The sequence below is a fragment of the Ursus arctos genome, unplaced genomic scaffold (genome assembly GCF_023065955.2).
Source record: "Ursus arctos isolate Adak ecotype North America unplaced genomic scaffold, UrsArc2.0 scaffold_8, whole genome shotgun sequence".
Taxonomy (NCBI): domain Eukaryota; kingdom Metazoa; phylum Chordata; class Mammalia; order Carnivora; family Ursidae; genus Ursus; species Ursus arctos.
This window is the reverse complement of record NW_026623100.1, coordinates 37,049,567-37,076,357: the sequence shown is the minus strand read 5'-3', so window position 1 is coordinate 37,076,357 and position 26,791 is coordinate 37,049,567. Positions and strand designations below refer to the sequence as shown.

At 35.3% G+C, this 26,791-nt stretch overlaps 1 protein-coding gene across 6 annotated transcripts in view; it reads left to right on the top strand.

The window, feature by feature from the left end:
* Positions 1-26,791, top strand: part of EXOC6B (exocyst complex component 6B) — a 600,511-nt gene that overhangs the window by 298,433 nt on the left and 275,287 nt on the right. For all 6 annotated transcript variants that reach the window (XM_044392293.3, XM_057309029.1, XM_044392302.3 and 3 more), the window contains 7 exons: positions 8,822-8,905; positions 9,267-9,313; positions 10,599-10,719; positions 21,791-21,862; positions 22,556-22,653; positions 24,123-24,228; positions 25,101-25,210. In XM_044392293.3, coding sequence (XP_044248228.1) covers positions 8,822-8,905; positions 9,267-9,313; positions 10,599-10,719; positions 21,791-21,862; positions 22,556-22,653; positions 24,123-24,228; positions 25,101-25,210 — 638 coding nt within the window. The remainder of the gene's footprint in view (positions 1-8,821; positions 8,906-9,266; positions 9,314-10,598; positions 10,720-21,790; positions 21,863-22,555; positions 22,654-24,122; positions 24,229-25,100; positions 25,211-26,791) is intronic.

Below are 26,791 nucleotides of genomic sequence, written 5' to 3'. Positions count from 1 at the left end.
CTCTACCAGGAAAGGCCCACTCAATGAAGAGCTGTTTTGCCAAATAATGGCAGAGTAAGTATTAAATGAAGATGGGTCTGTCCTCTTTTTGTCTGTTGTTTAGACATATTGCCCATATGAAATATTATTGTTCACCATAAGTTTTACTTTTTCTTCCACAAAACTAGACGTGTAGGTGGTACTGTTGTTTGGAGGCATGGGGCTCAGTAATTGTATGAGAAGTTCAGGGCGTCTGTGCACGTGGTATACATCGTCACCTTTTATGAAGAAAAAGAAACGCATGGAAAGGTCTTTCGTCTGGTCCCCCCCCCGGGCTCAAGAGTGAGGATCCCATGATCCTGACTTATTTGATTACTGGGGTGCATGTATAAACTGACAGCAGCTAAAATTTGACTTTGAGCTTTGTTAGCAATAAATTTTACCACTTTTACAGACAAAAACAAAAAGTCTCACTCATTTGCCCACACTGAGTGGCAATGCTGTGTGTGTTTCCTATGTTTATATCCAGACAAGTGCCTAGACACATGGGGAACTCAAAGCTATCACTTGCATTTCTATTTTTATTTTTAAACATTTATTGAAAGCCCATGTTAGATCCAGCATTTGTATGATGACAATTTATAGCATGTGTTTGAAGAAAGAAAGTTGGCACAGTGTTGTGCAATGAGTGGATCATACTGAATTATGATGTTTGAGAAAAGATTTTTGCATGCAAAATGAAAAGAGTGAAAAAGTATGAACAATAGGATCCTTTTTAGGTGTGTATATATACATATGTGAGTATGTGAAATATCTATTTAAGATAGAAAAACGTCTGTAAGGGAGTACACCAAAAAGTAAATAGTAGTTATCTCCAGGCAATGGGATTATCAGTGACCTTTATTTTCTTTCTTTGCCTTACCTTTATTGTCTGATTTTTCTAAAAGTCACATATTTTACTTTTATAATTAATAATTTTAAAAAGAGACAATATTAAAAAAAAAACAAAAGGTAAAACAAAAAACAACAAAATAATTATTTTCAGTATAGCCTGAAGAGAAGTGGGTTATATCGTGGTTAATTCTAGTGCTAGGACTAATTAAGAAATTGGCAATGGCTTTTGGGGAATTTGACCATTAGCACCCTCCTCTAAGCTTATCATAGGATGTGATATAATATTTAAATTAAATATGAATTTAGAAAAGAAAGCACCCAGTGAATTGAAGAAGAGGTCAATAGAACCTGGGGAGTATTTCTTTCTCTTGTTTTAGCGTTAAGGAAATATAGAATAGGTTCTGTGATCATTTAGCTCTTTTTGTGTAGTTGCTCTGCAAGTGAGTGAGAAGAAAATTGTTGCAGAGAATTTTTTATAATGATATAAACTCCTGTATTTCAGTTAAACTTCAGATGGAATATATACACTTAACAGAAAAAAATTAAGCAAAGTCTTATTTAGTTTCTAAGCCTTTCTTAACTTCCACTAAAATTCTTTAGATGCATGAAAGTCTAAAAAATTACAACACCATTATTAAAGAAGACTTATAATTAACATTACATTGTCTGAATTTGAATAATAATAATAATAATTTGAATAAACTTTTCTCCCAACATTAAGGCTGATTGAATGGATTGAGAAACCTAGTTGTCGAGTGATGTGTGTTTTGCTACCATACACAGAGCAGACCTTAAAAATCTGAAGATGCTTTATGCCTTTTCCACTCTGGCTCATCTGGCTTGGAAATACAATCCTGAATTGATGAATATATTAGTTGTCTACCCCTGCACTGTAGAGATTCTCCTTTATAAGCCTTCCAGAGTGTGGGTTGAGGGGGAAAGTGGGACCTTCAGTGGCAGCAAAGTTTCTCCTGTGCTGGAGAATACTCAGTAGTGCTGCATAAGAACACAGACAGGAAGACCCTGTATTATTGTGGTTTTCATTCCCTCGAGAGGTTCAGAGAGTTAAACATAAAAAATGTTCGGCCATATTTTATGTGAACTTAGTAGGCCAGTTGCTTGCTAGGCACTGGAACCAGTTGGTGGATTTACTTTGAAACAGCTTTGGACCTGGGCACATCAACCTGCTATGAATTGTTGCTTCCATAAAGATATTAGATCTATAGCCAGATGGTTGGTGAATGGGCCAGGACAAACCACAAAACAAGCCTGGAAGAAAGTACTGGTCCAGAGAGAGCTCCTATTGTTCAAAACAGAGCAATTGAGAAAATGAAACAATACAAAACAAAATGTGAGATCTGCATAAACATCCTGCATAAAATGGGACAAGGGACATCATCCTAAAAATTCAGAGGAAACGTGATTCTAAGAATGATTTTCTACAGGAGCCAAAAGGAAATTTTAGAAAATTGTTTGGCATGAAGAAAGCATAGCTTCAATGAAACAGGAACAAAAATCTTTAAAAGAATAAATGAAGGTGGAACAACAGCAGGATGAGATGAATAGGAAAAATTACAAAGATATGATTATTGCAATTTAGCAGGTAAAGAGTAAATATAAAAATGGAGCATTGAAAGAAAATATTGGTTAATATTTTATTAATCCTTTTAATCATTAATTCAAACAAATGTATATTGAGTGCCATTTATACCAGGCATTGTTCTAGGGGCTGGGAACGCAACAATAAATAAGACAAATAAACTTGTTCTTGGGGAGCTTGCATCCTAATGAGAGGAGACAGACAATAAACAAATAAACAACATAATGTCAGATGGAGATTGTGCTATGCAAAGAATTAAAAGAGAGAGCTGTGTATTAGGCAAAACTTTCCTTTTTTTTAAAAAAAAAAATTTTATTTATTTATTTGAGAGAATGAGAGAGAGAGCGTGCACGAGTGCGTGTGCACGTGTGAGTGGGGGAGTGGGAGGAGGGAGGAGGAGGGAAGGAATCCCAAGCGGACTCCATGCTGAGTATGGATGAACACGGAGCCTGAGGTGGATTGGGGGGTTGGAGGAGCAATCTGGGGCTGGATCTCATGAGCCTGAGATCATGACCCTAGCCGAAACCAAGAGTTAGCCACTTAACTGACTGAGCCACCTAGGTGCCCTGGCAAAACTTCCCATTTTAAATTGAGTAGTGGAAAAGTCTTCTCTAAGTAGGTGACATTTAAAATTATATTTAATTATAGGCAAGAGACAAATATTTCCTAATTGTTGGTGTCACTGAGGGTTTTTGTGGTAGGTCCTTTTGTACTTAAATTCTACAGATATTCCTTAGATTATCTCATTTTTTCCCTAAGCTTAGATTACCATCTTTCTGCCCATGATTCCTGATTCTGAAAACTGTTGTCTTTAGCTTAGCCCTTTCACCTGAGCTGTGACCCAAATATGCCTGCTCCCGAACACTTAGCACTTAGAAATCACAAACTAAACATGTTCATTACAGAGGTCATTATCACCAGTCTCCAATGTACAATCAGTTCTTGTTACTCATGTTAGTTATATTTTATAAGGTCACTGTAAACACTGAGTTAATGATTACCGAACCATTGCTGCTGGGGAAATATGGGGTTAGGCTCCTGTGAGCTTCTGCTTACAACATTTCATCAGCCAATCAATTCATAACCCTGTTTTATGTGTGTTTCTCTTTAAAGATATTGTATTTAATATGTATTGTTTGCTCATTAACATTGAATTCGTGACCAACAGCACTATAACTCATGCTCAAACAAAGCTTATCTGAATGTGTTTTCTCTGTAAGGCACATCTTGTCTTCTTGACAAGTGTCAAGTCTTAGGAACATCAGGCAGCACTTCAGTACTATGTTTGGGGGCCCTTTAAATAGCAAAGTCACCAAAAAGAAGCACAAAAATGGAAGACATACAGGGGGCCAACAGGTACATGAAACGGTGCTCAACATCACTAATCGTCAAGGAAATGCAAATCAGAACCACAATGAGGTATCACCTCACAGCTGTTAGAATGACCGGTAGCAAAAAGATAATAAAAAGTGTTGGTGAGGATGTTGAGAAAGTGGAACCCTTGTTGCGTGTCGGTGGGAATGTGAATTGGTGTAACCACTATGGAAAACAGTGTGGAGGTTTCTCAAAAATTTACAAATAGAACTACCATATGTTCCAGCAGTTTCATTTCTGGGTATTTATCTGAAGGAAATGAAGACACTAACTGAAAAAGTACGTGCACCCCTATGTTCATTGTGGCATCGTTTACAATAGCCAAGATGTAGAAACAGCCTAAGTGTTCACTGATGGATGAATGGATAAAGAACATGTGGGATCTATATATACAAAGGAGTATTATTCAGCTATAAAAAAGAATGAAATCTTGCCATTTGTGACAACGTGGCTGGACCTTCAGGGCATTCTGCTAAGTGAAATACGTCAGACACAGACAAATATTGTATGATCTCACTTATATACGGAATCTAAACAAATAAACAAAAAACTCAACTGAACTCATAAATAGAGAGATTGGTGGTTGCAAAAGTGGGGGATGGCAGAGTTGGGTGAAGGTGATGAGAAGGAATAGTCTTTCAGTTACAAAATAAGTAAGTCCTAGGGTTATAATGTACAATATGGTGACTGTAGCTAATAATACTTTATTGGGTAATTGAGATTTTCTAAGAGAGTAAATCTTAAAAGTTCTCAACCAAAGGAAGAAAATTGTATGTGGTGATAGGTGTTAACTAGACTTATGGTGAGGGTCATTTTGCAATATATATGAATACTGAATCATTGTGTTGTACACCTGAAAATAATATAATGTTATATGTCAATTATATCTCAATTTTTAAAAAGCACAAAAATACAAAGAATGAGGCACTGGATGACTGTGGAAAGGATAATTGTTTATAGTATCAGAACTGAAGAAAGGAGACAGAGCGTTGCCTTGTTTGACCTTAGCTAGGAACATGTGCATTGGGTGCAGCTCAAGTTTTTCAACACTCTGTACTCATTTGTGAATGACAACGAAAGCAGCATGAATATTGATTTTGAGGTTTCAAATAAATTTTGGCAAGTAGACACATTTGCAAATATGGAATCCATGAATAATAATTGACTATATCCCTGCTCTTATGTTTTCTCTCTCATTAAATGACACCACCATCAAACCAGCTACCCAGGTTGGAAAACTCATGTTAGCTTGCTGTTTTTTCTGTCCTTCACCACCAATATCCAATCAATCATCAGCTTGTACCTCCTAAATATATATCAAGTTCACGCTGATCTTTTTGTATCTAGTGTTCCGTTTCTTCATTCTACTCAGTACATTGCAACTTACAAATGTCTAAAACTCTGATTGTCTCTAGAGTTGAAGTCCAAATATCTTAACAAAATTTACAAAGCCCTCCAGCCTTTATTTCTTGTCATTCCTCTCCCTTACACTCTGAAGGTCCTGCCATGAAGAACTTCTTTCAATTCATGGGATGCGTGATGCCTTTTTTCTTTGAACTTCTGTGTCTCTATGAGAAATATTTTTCCCTTTCTTTTTACGTGGCTTATTCTGACTCATTCTTCAACTATGAATATAAATGGCATTTTTTTTTCCCTGGGAAGCTTTCTCTGACATTCCTCCCACCCACCACACACACACACATACACACACACACACACACACACACACACACTCCAATCCGTAGGATTCTATAGTATTTTTTATTTAATTGTTAGTTTTCCATCATAGGCTATAAATTCAATGATGGCAAGAACTATTCTTTATTGTATGTATGATATTATGTGTGTTAATTAATTATTACAAAGCCTTTGGACCACTGTAATACTAATGACATAAAATGAAAACAAACTAAAACAACTTTCACTGGCTGTTATTTTATATCTATTTCCTATACTTTCACTAGTTTTTGAGGGTTTTTTAAAATTAATATTAATGATTAAAGGAGCTTGAAACTGAAGTGGCTAACTTTTATAGTTCATCTGTTGTTGATCTGTTTGGAAAAAGACAGGCACTCAGCCGGACTGGTCAGACGTCCACTTCAAATTCCACCTGTAAGCATTGAGTTGACAAAATTGGCAGAGGAAATAGAATACTCAGAGGTGAATTTATTTAGCAGCCACTAGGGAAAATCTAACTCATTTTTGTAAATGGAGAAGCCAGAATTATTAGATAAATTCATCTTTTTTTGTGTTATTTTATCGAATGAATATTTGAAAGGCAAAACTGTATCTAGTTTAGAACTAAGTAGAGGTCTATGATAGGTTTTTATATAGAATTTCGTCTTGTATATTTTCTATCTTTTACAACAAATAATTAAATTATTATACAATGGTCTAATTTGAGAGAAGACTTTCCCTAAATTCTCAGCTAAGTGTATCTTGGCTCCGATGAATGTTGAATGTGTAATGTCACACAAGAATAATAAAGGGCCTTTAGGGCTGTTAACTTTAAAATGAAAAGCCCTTCAGTGTGTATGGAATGTAATTGACATTTAATAATACCACTATGCTGTGAAATGGTGACAAGTGGGGAATAACTTTAACAAACCAACAGGCAGTTTCCACTTTTTATTTCTTAAATAGAATCATTTGCTACCTCATTAACTTATAGACTAAGAAATAAGAAAGCCTTGAAATAGCTGTCTTAATGTTTGATTTCATTTTATAGCAGGAAAACTCAGGTGTCTATAGTTATAATCACGTTAGCATTTTAAATCCTTTGTTTTTAAGCTACACCAGGGGTCAACAAACCATGGGCCATGGCCACCCTGCTGCTTGTTTCAATGTGACCTGTGAACTCAAAATGGCTTTTACATTTTTAAATGGTTGGTAAAAAAATAAAAAGAAGAAGATTTCATGACAGATGAAAATTACATGAAATTCTAATTTCAGTTTCTACAAATAACATTTTATTGGAACACAGCCACACTCATTTTATGTACTGTCTGTGGCTGCTTTTGCATTTCAACAGCAGAGGTGAGTAGTGGCAACAGAGACAGTAGAGCTAACCAAGCCTAAAATATTTACTATCCTGCCCTTTGGAGGAAACGTTTGCCAACCCCTGAGCTTAGGCTGAGTTAGTGTGATTTAGCACCTTAAATCAACTTCTCTGGTTTAGGGATGTAACAGAGAAGTCATGTTGAATAGGATTCTTCAGACTTTTGGGAAGGTGAACGAAACTAAACCTTAGGTATTGCATGGAGTTTATACTTTTTCGCATGGGCAAGACTTTCATTTCCATGATTGATTTATTTCATCTCATTTTTAAAAAAAGAAGCACATGCATAGTGGTGATTATCAGACACTGTTCTAAAAGCTTTGTAACTTATCTGAATCTTCATGACAACGATGAGGGTGACATCTCTAGAGATGAGAACACCATAGCACATCTCTTAGTGAAAGATGAATAGTTAAATGGTGGAAGTTAAATTAGTGAAAGTTACACAGCTGGTCATATGAGTTACAGAGCTAGAAAGGAGCAGACTCATGATTTGAATGATGACATCATCAGCTGGTTCCCAAATCAGTGCTCTTAACCACTGTGCATGCTGTCTCTCCATTTCTACTCTTATTTTTTAGAAAAGTCTCAGACTCAGAGTAGAATTTAGTCATGAAGGGGGGAAATCATGTTTTGTTTTGTTTTTGTTTTTTGTTTTTTGTTTTAAAGATTTTATTTATTTGACAGAGAGCACCAGCAAGGAACAGAGGGAGAGGGAGAAGCAGACTCCCCACTGAGCAGGGAGCCTGATGCAGGGCTGGATCCCAGGACCCCAGGATCATGACCTGAGCAGAATGCAGACACTTAACCACTGAGCCACCCACATGCCCCGCAGAGGCGGGGGGTGGGGGGCTGTCATGTTTTAAAAGCTTTGAGTTATATTAGTTTTTTAGGGCTGTTGTAACGATGTATCGCAGGTTGGGTGGCTTACACTGCAGAAATTTATTTGGTCCTAAGTTTAGAGACTAGAAATCCAAAAGCAGGTGTCAGAAGGCTATCCTCCCTCTGGAACTCTGGGTGGCATCCTTCCTTGCCTCTCCCCAGCTTCTGGCGGTGGCCGGCGATCTCGGTGTCCTTGGCCTGTAGCTGTGGGGTGTGGCTCCAGTTTCTGCTGGTGTTGTCACAAGATATTCTCCCTGTGTGTCTATCTCTGTGTCTTTTCTCCTTTTCTTTTAAGGACACCAGTTATTTCGGATTAGGGGTCACCCTATTCTAGCATGACTGCATCTTAATTTAAGTAAATCTATTTCTAAATAAGGTCCCATTATGATGTCCCAGGAAGGACATGAATTTTGAGAGGATGCTGTTCAACCCAGTTACAGAGCTCATGAGCCAGCTCTTGTTCTCTGGAGCACCTTTCAATTTAAGAAACTGTGCACCAAGAATTTCCAGGGCTTTGTTTCTTCTTTTTTGGTGTTAATCCTGTGCTTGATTATACGCTAGCCGGGAAGACTGATTTACTGTTCTCCACTTCTGCCTTTTTCCTGCCTCCCCCTGGCCCTTTGCTCATGATTCATTTGAGACTGGTTTTCATTCTGAACATTTTTCTTCTGGAATGTTCTGTGAGGTTTTTAAGGAACGTTTTCTCAACTGTTCTTATGAGAATGTTGGTTTGTCTTCATTCTTGTGAGTTTGTGATAGTTGATTCAGCAACCAGCTTTGGTGCGTTGGTGGTTGAGTTCTGGTAGTGTCCTCTTAAGAATCTTTTGTCTCCATTCTTACAGGATTTGTAAGGTTCAATAAATGGTAATAGTCGTTTTTATTTTTTTCTATGATTATTATCATTGTCAAAATAGCAGATTTTGAGAAATGTGGGGTTGCCTCTATTCCAGACCTGGGAGCTTCTCTTTTCCCACAAAATACTAGAATAATTGGTCAGATTGGTGTCAACCCATTTCCTTTTATTTATTTTACAGGGTGCCCGGGAAACATTTGAGAACTACTACCGAAAACAGAGGCGAAAACAGGCCCGTTTGGTGCTCCAGCCTCCATCTAACATGGTAGGATCACCAATTTAACTTTTCTCAATTTTTGACTTTTCTTTTCTGGCAGCTGTTCATTATTTTGCATATGTACTATTTTTTTTTTTTTAAACTGTCTCTCTGAGATCATTTTTGGTGGATGTGACAGTAAGAAAATAGCAACTAACATCTATTGATTGCTATGTGTCAGGCATTGTTTTAAGTACTGGGATGAATGATCTCATTTCATCCTCATTATAACCCTATAAGGTAGGGTACTATTGTTACATTCACCTCAGTCTTGGGAACTGAGCCTTAAGAAGTTAAGTAACTGATTTTAACTTTGTCTTAATGGATCAAAATAGAAAGAGTAACTTTTTTCTTCTTTCCTTTGTTGCAGCATGAAACTTTAGATGGCTACCGGAAGTATTTTAATCAAATTGTAGGGTAGGTATATATATGTGTGTATGTATTTAAATTTATACACTTTTAATACCTAGACTCATGAGACTTGGAAAAATAAGTTTTCCTTGGGAAATTATATTTCTTTTATTTTAAATTCTTAAGATTTATTTTTGACTTTCTGATAATGCTAAAGGAATGTCTTATTGGTTTCAGCATTATATTGTTAGTAGTTTTGGTGGATAAGGGAGAAAAACTTTGAATTGTAATTTTATTACACTTGATATTTTGTTTCTCCATTCTTGGTAAGAGGGAACCAAATAACCAGCAAAAGTTGGCAAACTTTTTCTAAAAGGGCCAGATAGTAAAGTATTTTAGTAAAGCTTTGCAGGCCATACGGTTTCTGTCACAACTATTCAGGTCTGTTGTTGCAGTGTGAAAGCAGCTATAGACAATACAGCAATGAGTGAACGTGGCTGTGTTCCAATAAAACAATATTTATAAAGACAGGCAGTGGGCCAGATTTGTCCCATGAGCTGTATAGTTTGCCACCATCATCCAGAGTATACGTACTAATATGGAATTGCATTTCCCAAATAAACACCCCAAATATAAGCAGCTTATTCTAATGGCAAAATTATGACTTCGCAGATAAACGAAAGGGAAAGAAGTTGGATTGTTCCGTGAAATTTCTGTTTTATTTCAGATTTAGATTTTTCAGTGTAATTGATAGTTTTGATTAAAATATGTCATAAGAATTCCTTATTTAAAGAATTATTTAGTGTGAACATTTAGCCAAGGGAGCTAAAGATACATTGTAAATGCACAACAATAAAGCTATAACAGAGTGTTAAAAAATAAGTTTACATTTTTTGACCTTTGTAAGATACATTTTCAACCCTGTAATGAAGAAATCCGTATATAGGGAATCATTTTGATATTTTGTATGTTGGGTTCTTAAAAAATGTGTGTTTCAGCTTTCAGTGTCTCTTTAAATTGATTAATTTTTTGAAATGTCTTAATGGCCTGGTGTTTTTAATATAGTGAAATTAACCTCCCTTACCTGTAAACATTTTCTTCCCTTTTAAGTTGCTCACCATTACGGTTAACATTTAATAGAAATGTGACTCCGATTTCTGTAAAGTGCTTGGGCAAAATTCTAGGTCCAAGAAATGTGATTTTTGTTTACGACACCAAGTAGCTTTCTTTAAGGAAAGAAATGACTATTAACTTCGAATTTGATGGCAGCTCTTAATGTTTGTCAGACCCTGGAGGTAGTAGTCAAACTGTAATTTCTGACAGCTGTACTTTCTTTTTTCCTCCATCTTAGCTTTTTTGTGGTTGAAGATCACATTTTACATACAACCCAGGGCTTAGTAAATAGAGCCTACATTGATGAACTCTGGGAAATGGCACTTTCAAAAACCATTGCGGCACTCCGCACCCACTCGGTACGTAAGAAGCGTGCGAGAAGTTCTCATTTGCTGGTTATCTATATATTGGTCAATGCTGTACTGCTTTAAAATCATCACGTATGTATTCTGTGGAATCACCTACTTGGAGCTGTCTCTTTCAAAGACATATGGAGGTAGCCACTTCAAATTACCATCCTTTCTAACACTGAGCCCACATTTTTGGATGCTCTCTGCAATAAAAACAAACAAACAAACAAAAAACAGCAGCAACAACAAAAAAACAGCTGACATTTATTGGACTCTTCTCTCTGTGTCAGACGTTGGTATGTGTACTTCAAATATATTTCATAAGGTAGGTATTATTATTATATTACCTTATGGTCTGGGGAACTGAACCTCAGAGAAGTTAAATAACCAGCCTAATGTTACATAGTAAGTGGTAGAGCTTGGATTGGAATCCATGGAATCCATACATATGACTCCAGAGCTCATGTTCTCAGGCACTACTCTGTATTGCCTTCTGTAATGCCAATTAATACTGACTTGGAGTTCACAGTTTATTCTTATTTTTTGAAAAAAAAGTGCTTACAATGTATCAATAAGTTAGCTAATTATGAGTTCCCATGATTTTGATATATTTTATCAAAGCATGAATTTTTGATGATAATTCACTTTATTTCAGATAGATCATGTTGGCTCTGAATTAATCATTTATTTAATATTTTTTGAACACTGATTACGTGTTGGCAATGGGAATACAACAGTGAACAAGATGGATGAAGTTTTTGCTCTCAGAAAGTTATACTTTGATTGGGGAGGTTTCCAATAAACAAATAAATAAGAATATCAGATAGTGATAATACAATGCAATTAAAACAGTGATAGATTAGGACAATAGGGTGCCTGCTTTTGATAGGTTGATCAGAAGTGGCATTCTGAGATCAGAATATCAAGGAGTCACTATTTATGCAAAGATCAATTAAAAGGGAATTCTAGGTATAAGAGATAGTAATACAGGGGCTTTGGGGGTACTTTTCTATTTGAATTGTTCGAGGAATGATAGAACTTAATAATAGAAGATAATTTAGCATCTAGAATAGTTCAGTAAATGGCTCTAGTATCCATCTAGTTGTGCCAGCTAGAAACTTCAGTTATCCATGATCCTTCAGCTTTCTTATGTCTTCATCAGCAAGTGTTTCAGAGTGAATAAGATGTATAAAATCTGTAACTGATGGGATTGAAAAATGTTCAGAGTGGGTAAATCATGGAACGTAGAAAGTTAGGCATGGTATGAAGTAAAAATTAAAAAGTAGATAGATGTCACATTATTTAAGACCTATCTGATGCTTTAAGCACTGGGTTGAATGGAGTGTGTATGTGTTCAGGGTGGGGATAGGGTAAAGTGGAGTGAGAAGATCAGATTTCCTTTCTGGCTAAATTATGGGTGAGGGATGAGAAAGGATGTGGGCAGAACAATTAGTAGGATAGTCTGATATTCAGGAAGAGATGATGATAGCTGGACCAAGGGTGATAGTAAATATGGAGAGATGTGGGTGAATTGGAGAGATTTTTAGAAGGTAAGATTAATTGTACTTTCTGATGGATTAAATATAAAGGGTAAGCTTAAAAGCATATCAAAGTAATGCCTAGGTTTATGGTTTCTTTCCCTTTGGTGGTTTGGAGTGTGTGTGGGGGGGTCATCAGTTGCCTTTGTATATGATTACTTTGCCTTTGTGCCATCCAAGTAGCAAGGTATAGGAGTTTGGTTAATATATCAATTTGAAACCGAAGAGGGTATGTTATTGAATGCATTGCAAATGTTTTTCTCCTTTTTTTAAATTTATGGTTTCTTTTTTTTTATTTAGAAATGTTAAATGTTTGCCTGTTTATATATCTCTCTTTTTAAAAAAAGACTTTATTTATTTGAGAGAGAATGAGAGTGAGTGCATGAGCAGGGGGGAGGGGCAGAGGGAGAGGGAGAAGCAGACTCCCCACTGAGCAGGGAGCCTGCCCTGGAGCTTGATCCCAGAACCCTGAGATCATGACCTGAGCCAAAGGCAGACATTTAACCAACTGAGCCAACCAGGTGCCCCTATATATCTATCTTATTTTAAAATTGCCCTTATTTCCACAGATAAGCATGTGTGACTTAGGACTTCCTCTGACATTTTTACCATTTTATTCTTTCATCATAATAAAGTTTGGCAAATTTAAGAATATTTTTTAAAAGTTCCTACCTGTTTCAACACTAAAAAAAAAAGTCTTGTAACTGTGGTACGGCTTGATTTTTTTACACGTTTATGTATATACTACCTACCACTTGTTATTTTATTTTTATTTAAAAAATGATTAAGGATCTCATTTTACTTTTATGCAATAGTATATCTATTGTCCTCGGATCATTTTTTTAATGTCTTACCTTCTCCCTTAGTATGGTGTGTTTTTATATGTAAATATTTATTTTACAAAGGTTATATGTTTATTCTAAGATAGAAAATATTGATTATTAATAGTACAATATACAACGTGTATTTTAATAGAAACAAGCTATGTTTTTTACTTAGTGTCTAATCAATCTACTAATTTTGATATATACTTGCATTGTATTCCATTGTAGGAATGTATCATTTAAAATAATTTATTCACTTTTTAAAAGTTTTTGGGCCTTTTTTTTAGCTATTATAAACATTGCAGTGAGTATTTTTATAAAAATATTCTTGCACAATTGATTGTATCTAGGTTCTTAGATGTGAAATTAATGAGTTAAAGGATCTGTACATTTCTCTGGATACATGTTGTAATTTGCTTTGCAAAAATATTGTATCACAGAAAGTTATGTTTAAAAACAAAAAATCATTCCTAATCTAACATGTCAAAAATTATTTCTTAATTTAACATGTTTTTCTTTGATTAATACTGATATTGAAACTCTCTTCAGACCTTTTTAGTTATTTGTATATCTTCTTAAAATTTTCTATTCGTACGCATTGCTTTTATATTTTAATAGTTTAAAAATATCTTATTATTTGTTAATAAAACATGGATGCTAGCCTTTAATCTGAATGTTAACTTCTGGTCTGATAAATAGGTTGCAAATAGTTTTTCTTAGCTTCATGTGTCTCTAACTTTGCTTTTCTCTTCCATGGCTTTAAAGAAGTTTAGAAGTTTTTGTAAATATATTGATTTTTAGCTTGACAATTTATGTCTTATTCCAAAGAATATGTAATTATTTATCTATATTTGATTTTAGTATTTCTGTACAGAGCTACATATATATATATATCACAAACATAAAAAGTTTATTTTAGTATAGGGTGTGAGATTGGAGTCTGTCTTTTCAAAAAAAGATTTTGTTTATTTACTTATTTAATAGGGATAGAGTGCGCATGCCCACATGCACGCAGGTGAGTGTGGGGAGGGGCAGAGGAAGAGGGAGAGAATCCCAAGCAGACTCCACACTGAGTGTGGAGCCTGCCATGGGGCTTGATCTCATGACCCTGAGATCATGACCTGAGCTAAAACCATGAGTTAGTGGTTAAGTGACTGAGCCACCCAGGCACTCCTTGGATTCTATCTTTAATTATTTTTTGAAATTACTCATCACTTCCAATAACATTATTGTGTTCATCTCTTCAGCTCAGATTGCCATATGGAAATGTCATAGACTGGTACTTAAACAACAGAAATTTATTTTCTCACAGTTCTGGAGGCTGGAAGTCTGAGATCAGGGTGCCGGGGTGGTTGGTTTCTGGTGAGAACTCTCTTCTTGGTTTGTAGATGGCTGTGTTCTCACCATGTCCTCACATGGCCTTTTCTCAGTGTGCGTTCTAGTGTCTCCTGCTCCTTTTATAAGGATACCGATCCCATCAGATTAGGGCCCTTCCTCATTTGACCTTAAATATCTCTCTAATTTCCATCTCCAGATAGAGCTAAACTGGGGGTAGGGCTTTAACATATGAATTTTGGGGGAGGGCATGATATTTAGTCCATAACATCTGTTTTTTCCCAACATATTTTGGAGGCCACCTCTATCATATAATAATATATTTTATAAATACTAAGCTCTGTTGCTAGGCTCTATGATTCTCACCCTTCCTTTCCTTCTTTTTCTCTGTCCTGAACTACTAATACAACATTGGTTTGATTACTATAATTGATAGAGTATGGTATAGGTTCCTATAGCACATGTACATTCTCTGAAATCCTCTTTTTAGTGTATGCTGACCATTTACATTCTTCTTATTCTTTCAGATTAATTTGAGAATCACTTTATCACATCCCTTTCACCACTTACAGCACCCCCTCCCCAACACATAGTGTTATTATGCAGTGAATCTGTAGGTTAAAATGGAGTTAGTTGACATATTTTTGTATCTGGTATTTTTCGCCAGGAATACATACATTTTTCTCAATTATTTGCTTTCATGTTTTTTTGGTGAAGTATTTTGTATGCTTTCCATCTAAGTCCTATTTTTGATGTTTATGGTTTTTTTCAGGTAATATTTTGAGGAAAGTTTTTTCCCCAATCATAGTTATTAACAAATACTACTGTATTCTGTGGAGAGGAGTCCTTAATTTTGTTTGTTTATTTTGTATCTGTCCATGTTAGTGATTTTGCCAATTTTATTATTTTTCTGGGAAAAGGTGTGTTTTTTTTGTTTTTTGTTTTTTTAGAAAACTTGGATTTCTTGGGGCGCCTGGGTGGCACAGCGGTTAAGTGTCTGCCTTCGGCTCAGGGCATGATCCCGGCGTTGTGGGATCGAGCCCCACATCAGGCTCCTCCGCTATGGGCCTGCTTCTTCCTCTCCCACTCCCCCTGCTTGTATTCCCTCTCTCGCTGGCTGTCTCTCTCTCTGTCAAATAAATAAATAAAATCTTAAAAAAAAAAAAAAAGAAAACTTGGATTTCTTCAAGCAATTTCTGTTTTTTAAAGCAACAGTTCTGACCTTTTTCTCCGTGACTTATACATTTGAGGATATGGCAGATTCTATTCAGCAGGAAACTGTCCTCTCTTCTTCATCATGCAGTTGTATTTGATGTCAGGAAGAGCAAGATGCTTTCCAAGCGTGCTGATTAAAATGTATATCTATGGAGAAAATTAATCTAAATGGAGCTTTTCTTTGTAGATCTATTGTATATTCTTTTGAACTGAAGAATACATAACAAAGTACTTTTTTTCTTCCTACTATTTCAGCATCAATCTGTAGATTAGTGGTTGCTTCGGGCTGGGAGTAGCTAGGAGGATAATTTAAATGACATGCATTTTCTTTCTGAGGCGAAAAAAATGTTCTAAAATTGACTGTGGTTATGTTTGCACATGTCTGTGAATATACAAAAACTAAAAGCCATTAAATTACATACTTCAGATGGGTGAGTTGTATGGTATGGGAATTATATCTCAACAAGGCTATCAAAACATAACTCAGCATCACATACATTACAATCATTTTATTTATTATGAGACAAGAGTTATTGGTGCCACAAATGTTGATTCTATTTCATGACACTATTTATTATATTATAGTACCCAGCAAAGCAAACCAAATAAGAGCAACCCAAACATCCAAACAAATCTGGGAAAGAAACACTATATCCGAGTGATTGTTACTCGCTTATCAAAAATCTATATATCTTTCCAATGTTCTATGCTACATTTAAAACTACTCTTTTTCTGATTGAATTATTAGTCATTGCATAAATTGGAAGCATTTAGAAAGTTACAATATTTCAGGTATTAATAGGTACAGTATTCTCAATGCTGATTTCAAAACATGATAGAGATCTTACATGGTCCATCTCGCTTGGAATTCAAATTTAGCAGTATATTAAAATATAATTTGCTAATACAAAGGAGAGTTTGTATCAGGAATGGTTCAATATTAGAAGATCTGCTAATATTGTTTTTAATAATATGATAAACAGATCATCAGATAATACGGAAAGGGTAATATGATAAACAGAGAATCTGATAATGCTGAAAGGGATAATACTGAAAGGGTACTCAAAATTATGGAACAATGTAATACTGTGTGGCAAAAACCTCATGTTTTTTAGATATCAAATATTGGACATTTTAGTTTGTTGTGTGGTAGGTGGACAAGAGTGTGTACTGTGATGGTGGTGTTAAACACACCCACGCCATGTCCATACCCATTCCTCTCACATATTTTAAGTTTTTTTGAGTCAAAAGGGTGTACTGAATATACTTGTCTTCTAGATCTTCTAACCAAATTCTTAAATAATGTGGGGAAAAGCAAAATAAAAAGAGAAATTCTACAAAGTACCATCTGTAGGCCAGAAGTTTTGAAAAATTTCCTTGAACTTAGAAAACAATGAAATCAGAAAATTAACTGAAACTGAGACAAGAAAATATTATATTAAATATGGTAGAGGGAGGCATTGTCAAAGTAGGAGATATTCTTCTAAATGGAATCTGGAAACACTCTAAATTTAGAGTTAACAAATACAGTGAGCAGGAACGGGCCTACAAGAAATCACAAAAGAAATTATTTAGAGGTCTGCTTTCCAAAAATCTTAGTCAGCCAGCTACTTATCCAGTTCCTTTGCCCAACATTACCATCTATGTAAAGAGACAACAGTAAAGTTCTCTCGTGCTACTTTTTGAACAAAGTGATCATCTGTCCCCCCCTTACTTACAATGAGCCTGTAGTCACTTTCTTGGGAAACAGACTTAAACTTACAGAGGAAAAAAACCCATGCAAGTTATCTACACTAATCAACCTAGTCCTTCATTCAAAAACATGAATAGTCAAGAGTTGTAAAATATTTGAGGGAAACCAATTACATCAAATAGAAAATAACAGTAAACAAGTAGAATAGCCATTCGTGAGCAAATACAAATAATTCGTGGAGTAGGAGAAAAGTTTACAAAGTAATAGTCATTCCTGGTTTTAGGAATAAAGGAGACTAGGTTATTCATATCAACCCGTCAGCTGGAAACTACTAAAAATGCTGTGTTTTTTGTATATATATCATATAAAATGTTCTGTAGTTCTCAAGTGCTTGGCAAGGATATTAAGGAATCACCACTCCAACTCCAGGGAAGTGGAGAGTCCAGAGAGATAGGCTGACCGTGTAAGTTGCCTTTGCCTTGAGGTCCCTTTTTAGTCCAGACAATTTGAAATTTGATTTTGACAGCTTCTTGAGGCCACCCAAGATAGAAAGTGTATAATATGATGTCCTCCCTACATTAAGCTGGAAAGGACTGTTCCTTTCCGAAGTAAAAGAAAAAGTAGTCAAAAATTTTTCCCTTAAGGAAATCTCCAGGGGACGGCTGGTTCAGTCCATAGAGCATTCAACTCTTGAGCCCCACGTTGGGTGTACAGATTATTTTTAAAAAAATAATTAAAAAAATAAAATATACTCACACTTTCTTAAAAAAAAAAGGAATCTTCAGGTTCAGGGAGTTTTATCTTCAGTTCCTATTCTACACAAACTCTCAGAGAATAGAAAAGAAGAAACAGCAACTCGAGTATATGTAATCTTGATTATGAAGCCAGATGAGGGTAGTATAATTGCATAAACTCATAAATACAAATCAGGCTCATTCATAAATATAGATTAGAAGTCCTAAACAAGTACTAGAAAACAGAATCCAGCAGCTTACAAACAGCATTAACATACAGAGTTTATAGTAGCAAATGTAAGCTTGGTTCAATATTACAAAGTCTATTAATGTAATTTAATGCATTAGGAGATTAAAAGACAAAAATTATATAATCATTTCAATAGCTACAGAAAAACATTTAATGAAACACACCATAAGCCCATGCTAAAATCTCTTAGTAAATTAGAAGCATAAGAGAATTTCCTAAGACATCCTGAGAAACCTATAACAAATACCATATTTAATTACCATTGCTCCTATTTTGTTTTGTACTTGAAGTCATATCCTGTGCTGTACTGACAGAAAAATAAATAAATAAAACAAGTTAACCTTTGAGAGCAAAAAACAAAATTGCTGTTTGTGCAGATATATTTTTGTGCATTGAAAATCTAAAAGAACTTCCAGAAAAATTATTACAGCTGCTAGAAGAGGTTAGCAAGTCTCCTGGAGAATAAATGGAGCACGGGAGTTTTAGGGCAGTGAAACATGACACTGTAATGGTGGAATATGTCATTATACATATGTTAAAACCCGTAAAATATACAAAAACAGGAGTAAACCCTAATATGAATTATGGACTTTGGTTAATAATTGTCAATATTGGCTCATCACTGGTGACAAATGTACTACACGAATGCAAGGTGTTATAATAGGAAACTGTGTGGGAATGTGTGTGTGGAGTATATGAGAACTCTCTGTACCCTCTGTAAATGCAAAACTGCTCCAAAAAGTAAAAAATCTGTTAAGTTAAAAATGCAAAGAAACAAAAAACTAAGGAAAGACCTGGAAGTGATTATCATTAAAGTCATGATATTGTTTCCATGAGTGGGGAGTAAAGGAGCTGTGAGTAGAGCACGTGGGAGCTTCCCACATGCTGGTGCTGTTCTGTTTTGTTTGCCCGGTAAAATTGTATATACAGGTTTCATTCACTTTTTTCTTTAGGTATACTGTATTCACAATTTTTAAAAATGCATTAAGGAGGAAAAGGAAGCAAACAAGCCAAAGATAAACGTTGCTTTCTTCGAAATCTCTGATTACCTGAAGAGAGAAATTTAATTCAAAGATTAAACAGCTGGGGCGCCTGGGTGGCTTAGTTGGTTGGGCGTCTATCTTCAGCTCCGGTTGTGATCCTGGGGTCCTGGGATCAAGTCCCACATCAGGCTCCCTGCTTGGCAGGGAGCCTGCTTCTTCCTCTCCCTCTGCCTGCTGCTCCCCCTGCTTGTGCTCTCTCTCTCTCTGGCAAATAAATAAATAAAATCTTAAAAAAAAAGAAACCCAAAGATTAAACAGAGAAAACCACCTATCATTCTGTAATCAAGAATAAAAAGTCAAACGTAACAGGTATCCCCAAATATGGGCCAAGGAGATGGAAAATGTGAAAGGAAAGTTAAGAAACATGGATGGATACCTGATACTAAATTTTGATTACATCTAATAGAGATTTAGAAAGAAAGGATAGTCACAAAGGAGGGGACTTTAAAAATTAAAGAATTAAAAGAAGGAAATTTCCCTGCAATGCGGAAAGACTAGATTCCTACAGTTGAAAGGCTGCATTGAGTGTCAAGCAGGGTAAAGGATGGAAGATAATTCTTTCACATCAGAAATTCTGCATTTTAGTTTGAGGGCAAAAGAAAGCCATTTTCAAACATATGAGGACTCAAAGTTTCCTCTTTATCTTATTTTATTGGCATTGCACAAAAAATGAAAAATCCAGAATATAAGATGGGATAGGATTAAATAAAATGTGTGCAAAAAATGAGTAACACTCATAGATAAATCTAATTAGCTGATATTTGATTATTTGTGAAGTTTAATGCTGTTAAGAATCTGTACAGAAGGAGAGAGACTTAATGTTTAAAAAGTTTTTTTTAATGAAAACTTGGATTATTTCATGTAAACAATGGGAAGAAAGTGTATAACTTATTTAATGACCACTGTAAGATAATTTAAAAGAACTATGACCCAATGAAAACCATGAAATAAAAAAGAAGAAATCATTGTAAATAGAAAACTGAACATAAGATGGAATAGGTTCACCATGTCAGCAATCACAGGAAATGTCAAAGAGGCAGTTTTATAGTTTGCTTACTGAGATCTACTCATACATTATGATGACCTAAAAAGAGTGAAAATAAAGTAAGAGGAGCAGAAATGGCAATATTCTCCAAGGCAAATAGAATTCAATTTGAAGACCATTAAATGGGAGAAGAAAGGAATATTTTGTATTATTCTAGTTTTAATCCACAAAAGACAATAGTAGCCTTTTTAAAAAATTTAAATTCAATTAGATGGGGCGTCTGAGTGGCTCAGATGGTTAAGCGTCTGCCTTCAGCTCAGGTCATGATCCCAAGGTCCTGGGATAGAGCCCCACGTCAGGCTCCCAGCTCGGCAGGGAGTCTGCTCTTCCCTCTTCCCCTGCTTGTGCTCTCTCGGTCTCTCTCTCTCTCAAATGAATAAATAAAATCTTTAAAAAAATACATAAATTCAATTAGCCAACTTACAGTATATCAGTAGTTTCAGTCATTTATCAGTTTCGAATAGCTTTTTTATAGAGGACAAGCAAGCATCAATATGTATAGAACAAGAACTGTTAGTAATAAGAAATTGATGAACTGCACCATTGTGGGAGAATTTAACACACCTCTTACAGGAATTGGGAGATCCACTAGAGAGGAAGGAACCAAACTGTAATCAAGAGAATTTGAATACCAAAATTTTGCATTTTTCACATAGCGACATATACATCTTTGAATCCTGCCCACAGAACCTATCTTCCCTGTTGTTTCAGTTTTCAGTTTTGTTGATAAGAGATTGTATATGGACTTCATTTGTAACTTTTTCTCTGTATTATGTTTATTTTCTCTTTGTATTCCTTGTGTTCTTTACTTTTGTTTTCTCTTGTTTAATCAGGCTTGACTAAGATCTGTTTTATTGGTATTTTAAGTGAGCTTTTGGTTTCCTTGATCAAATCTTTCATGTCTTCTCTATGTTATTTCCACTTCTAATTTGATCAGAATTGATCTCTCATATACTTATGATTTATTTTGGCTTCTTGAGCTAGCTTCTTGCATTGAGTGCTTAATTTATTTTCAATCTTTTGTGTTTCCTGTTTGCTTCTAAAAATATAAATGTATTTTGAAATGGCTTGAGGCACATTGCATAGGCTTTGATATCAAGTATTATATTGTTGTTCATTTTAAAATAATCTGCAATATCAATTTTGAAATCTTTTTTGACTGAAGAATTATTTAAAAGTACGTTTTTAAATTTCCAACTGTTAAAAATGTAGATCATGGCTTATTGAAGTCTCTACTCATCTCTTCCTGGCTAAATCTAGTGTTACTTTGAGCCAGGAAAGGGTTTAGACCCTTTCTAGAGAGCCTTCACCAGGTGAAGCATTAAACAATGAAAAGAAGTCAAAATTTAGTTTTATTTTTAATAATTAAGATTTTTTTCCTCATTGTCTTTTATTTCCTTTAGTCTTACTGCTCTGATCCAAACCTCGTGTTAGATTTGAAGAACCTCATTGTGCTTTTTGCTGACACACTTCAGGTTTGTGACATCTGTTTACATAGACTTACCTACATTAATATTCGTCAGCTCTAGATCTTTTCGTTGTCTCCCCAGCTTGAATAAATGCCTTTTAGTTTTTAATTGTATTTCTTTTTTTCCTAGAGCTAGAGCTTATCTTTTTATAGCATTTCCTGGTCATCATCTTGACCAATTTATATTCTCATAAATACTTCCAGTCCCCTTTTTTTTGCTCAGAGCAAGTCCATTAATTGAACTACTCACTACCTTAGTTTTTAAAACTGTCCTTAATTCAGATACAATGCCTGAGCGATTTGGAGTTTTTTAACTACTGTCTTGAATAACGATTGTTGATTTGAATCCTATCCAATAGGATAGCATTAGAAGTGGGTAGCATTTCAAATTTCTTTCCCTACTCATGAAGTTTGCTAAGGGTACATGAGGAGTTCCAGGGAGAACTTAGTGGACGTTATACCAAGTATATATTGATTTTAAATTTCATCTTTCTATTTTTTTTCTAACTGGCTTAAATATTTGGTATGTATCTTTTAATTCTTGAGAGACAAACACTAGACATTAAGTGAGAATGAAACATGCTGCTGTCATGTTTTCATTTAAACTGAATGATAATATATTTCAGTGCCTGATTTCTCTCATGTGGCTAATAAAAAAAATCACCCTATAAAATGAAGTTATTTTCTTGTTTTGTTTCAGGTGTATGGTTTTCCCGTAAATCAGCTTTTTGACATGCTGTTAGAAATCAGAGATCAGTATAGTGAAACTCTGCTAAAGAAGTGGGCAGGTATCTTCAGGTGAGAAATTATCTGTAGGTGTGTGTGGTGTGTGTGTGTACGCGTGTGCGCACGTGTGCTAGTGTGTATACATGTGTTTATGCATAAGGCTTCTCAGATAGAATAAGCAACAAGTATGTGTGCCTTATATATTCTAGCTGTGATCCAAATTATGATTTAGAATTCAAGCAAATTGTAGAGACGTCCCAAATAAAGTTCCCAAGATATCTGATCTCAGTGTATTATGTCTGCTTTGTGGAGTCCCCAGACCCCATGTTGGCTTTCGCCCCCCTTGAATAAATGTCAGATACCTTAGTTCATACCATTCAGATCATCTTGTGTCTTCTTAATATATTTTTTGGTTTTCTCTTTGAAGAGATGGCTAGTCTATAGCTCACTTATTGGGTAGTAGTTTTGAGCCCCTTTGAATAATTTAGGCTTTTTTGGAAACTTTTTTGAAGACTTACTCATGTGATTCCTCAAATTCTTCCTTCTCTACATTTAGAGAAGAGGCCTTTTACAATCCTTTGTTTGAAGCGTATTATTTAAGTAGTTATTGCCTCATGTATCATGTATACAGTAATATGAGAGTTACCCTTTTACACCTTGCACTGTTTTCCTGGCACACACCCCATGTCAGATCACTTGAGTTTCTTCTCCTTTTGAGCCTTTATTCTTTTATTTAAAGTGGTCTTCCTGCTTTATTGCAAGACCCTGTCCCCACATCGGCTTACCCTGTTTTCAAATTCTTTAGCTTTAAGATCTTACATTTTTCCTTTAATCTTACTAATGGTACAGTTATATTTAAGGGAGGATTATGTCTGTGGGAACCTTGAAAATTAATAACATCATATATCCGTGGTCTTGAGAGTGTCTGATCCGATTCCTTCAGTAACTTTGATTTTGATTTTGGTAATATGGTCTCTGCTTTTAGAGAGTCTCCAGTCTAGTGAAGGAGCCATGTCCTATGGATGAAGTTCATCTTTAATACAGAACAGTCAAGAAGTAAATGAATATAATTTGGATTTATTATAGAAGTTACTTTTCCTCATCTGCCAATTTTGAAAGTTAGAATAGAAGGTCTAGTACAGGATTAAAGAACATAATCAAATATATTTTCTTAAAAAAAAAAACAGATAAAACCTTTTTGCTTTTTTTCCAAGCACACATCCTTTTGTTGTTTACTACTCATTTGCCTTACAGCTTCTACATGTTGCTATGAAACTTTGTCTCATCTATAAATCTGAAATACTATGAGATCATGTTCATAATTGTGTTCCCTTTTTTTCAGAGTGTAGATTTCTTTTGGTCTTCTGTTAAAGATGTCTTTACCGGAAACAGAGAGCTTCATTGTAGAAGGAATAGAATGAGGACTGGAAAACATTTGTTTTGGTGGTTATATACATGCACTATTTGAGTTTACCTAAAAATTACTTGCGATCACTACAGTGATTAACCAGCCCACCCTTCCTTCCTTCTTTTTTTCCTAGAAACATACTTGATTCTGACAACTACAGTCCGATACCAGTAACAAGTGAAGAAATGTATACAAAGGTGATAGGACAGTTCCCGTTCCAAGATACAGAGCTGGAAAAGGTAAGAGTACTTTCAGATAACATTCTTTTTGCTTTGGCACCCTCTGAAAGCTTTCATTTTATCAGTTTCATTGAAGGTATTACCTCCAACTCAATGCATTAGACTCTAGAACACCCTCCGAGGATGATTTTGGGGCTTAGAAGAACAGAAGTTCCTCTTTGGGGAATCGGTAGATGACCTGAGGGTCTTTTTACCTCTGAAGTGTTAGGAGTATTGCTGGGCATGTTCCGATGTTGTTTATACTTTGAAATACTTGCTTTCATTATAGTTTTAAGACATTTTTTCCCCAAACATACAGTAAAAAGCATACTGTGCTATATAATTCTATTGGTTTTGACAGCGTATTGAGTCATATATGTACCACAATAATGATACCAAAACAGTTCCATCATCCCCCAAAGTTCCCTCATGCTGCTCCTTTTTAATCAGTTCCTCCCAACCCTAACCCCCAGCCTTTGGCAACCAGTCTGGTTGCTGTCCATCTACTTTTGCCTTTTCAAGAATGCCATATAAACAGACTTATACAGCAGGTAACATTTTGAGGCTGGCTTCTTTCACTCAGCACGATGCTCTGGAGATCCGGCGATGTTGGTGTATGTGGCAGTAATCCATTCCTTTTTATCGCTGAATACTTACCACAGCTTTTTTTTTTTTTTTTTTTAGCCCTTCATGTGTTGAAAGATGTTCAGATTATTATTTATTTAAATTTATATCTTATTCTTTTCAGCATCAGGAAATTTTCTTAAATTTGAGGTTGTTAAATAGACAGTTGGCAATGTAGAGGAAAATTCCTTTTGCATTTTAATTAATTTAAAAGTATCATCAACGTATGTTAGTCTGTGACTTGCTTTCATTAATTCTTGCATTTACAGCAACCATTTCCAAAAAAGTTTCCTTTCTCTGAATTTGTGCCAAAAGTTTACAACCAAATTAAAGAATTTATTTATGCCTGCCTGAAGTTTTCGGAAGATCTTCACCTAAGGTATGCTTTGAAACAGTGGAAATGTAACAGATGTAACAGGTGTTGAGACTGGGACACTTTGAAAACCTTTGTGTAACCCCTTCAGCTCTGATTTTGAAAGTATTAATATTAGCCCCTCACAGTATGGCACCTGCTATCTTATAAAGTCATGGTAAAAGGAGAAGTTGGAAACTTGTGAATAGTTTGTTTTTGTTTATATTACTTAGCTTACTCTCTATTTTTGTTGTAGATTTGCATTTCAACACTTTTTTGTTAGTGAGACTTCACTAGAAAGCAGTATATTAATTTTTACTTTCTACTTGATGAAATTTTAAGGCCACTAGGGGAGTAGCAAGTATAATCCCTTGGAAACATCTTTCTTTCCAAATATTCTCTGGACTTGTTAAACGTATCCTCATCTCCTTTAAGTTGAATTATTTGACTAATGTATACCGAGCCTATTTATGTACCAGATACATCCTGCTTCCTGGAAATGCAGAAGTAAAAGACACAGTTCTTTGCCCTCAGATATTGTCAGTATGTACCGAGGATACTAGGCATGAAAATATACCATGGCGAATGTTGAAATATGGAGAGCTGACTTGCAAAACACCTAGAAGACTGCTAGCTCATTTTAAAGCGTTTGAGGGGGAATAGTCATTATGATCGTCTTTCTAAAAGATGGTATTTTAGACAGTCTTTTAGATTGTCTTTTCTAAAAGATTATTGTCTTTTCTAGAAGAACCCCCTTCTCTCGGTGAATGATACCACCATTCACTCAAGCCAGAAATCTAAGAATCATTTCAACTCCTTATTTTCTATTAACTGTTTTTATTAAAAACAAAGTTTCAAGCATTGGTCTATATTTTTGTAAACACTTTACAAATATATTAAAAACGTCTTGAAAACTGAAAATAGTACTACTGAATGAAGTACTAGGAAGTGTACTCCGTTTTTCAGAGGAAGAAAGTGAGCAGAGAGAGGTTTAGGAACTATCAAGGTCACACAGGAGTTCAGTGTTAAGCCAGGACTCAAATGTGGTCAGCGTCAGCTTCAACAAAAGGATTACTGCCCTGTTGATAATTCTTACCCTTTGGCTTCACTGTTTTAGTATTTTACATGCATTATCTCAGATAGTTGTCACAATGTTAAATGTTAATTATTCCCATTTAACAAATGAAGGCAGTGTTCATTTGTGAATTAGCCTCTCTAAACCTAATTGGTGACAAAATTGATTGCTGTGTGTTTTTTATTTGCAACTCTTTTTTCTTTAAAGTTCTCTCTTCCCAGTGTGGTTGCTTTCATTCACATTGTAGTTATAATTGACTTGGGCCACTGAAATAGTCTCCTGATTGTTCTGTAATGTCTAACTTTGCTTTCCCAACCATCTGCCCTTTCTCCTCATTCTATTCTGTATGTTCCCTGGAATAACTCTTCTAAAATCAAATCTTACTTAACTTTACTCTGCTCACCTTTCCAAGGATTCCTCTGTGGCTACTGCATGGTGTTCAAAGTCTAGCCTGACACAGTTATGTCTCTGCCTCCTCCCCTGCCCTTGACCTGGTCTCCCTTCTACCTTTCCAGGTGCATATCCCAGGCTAA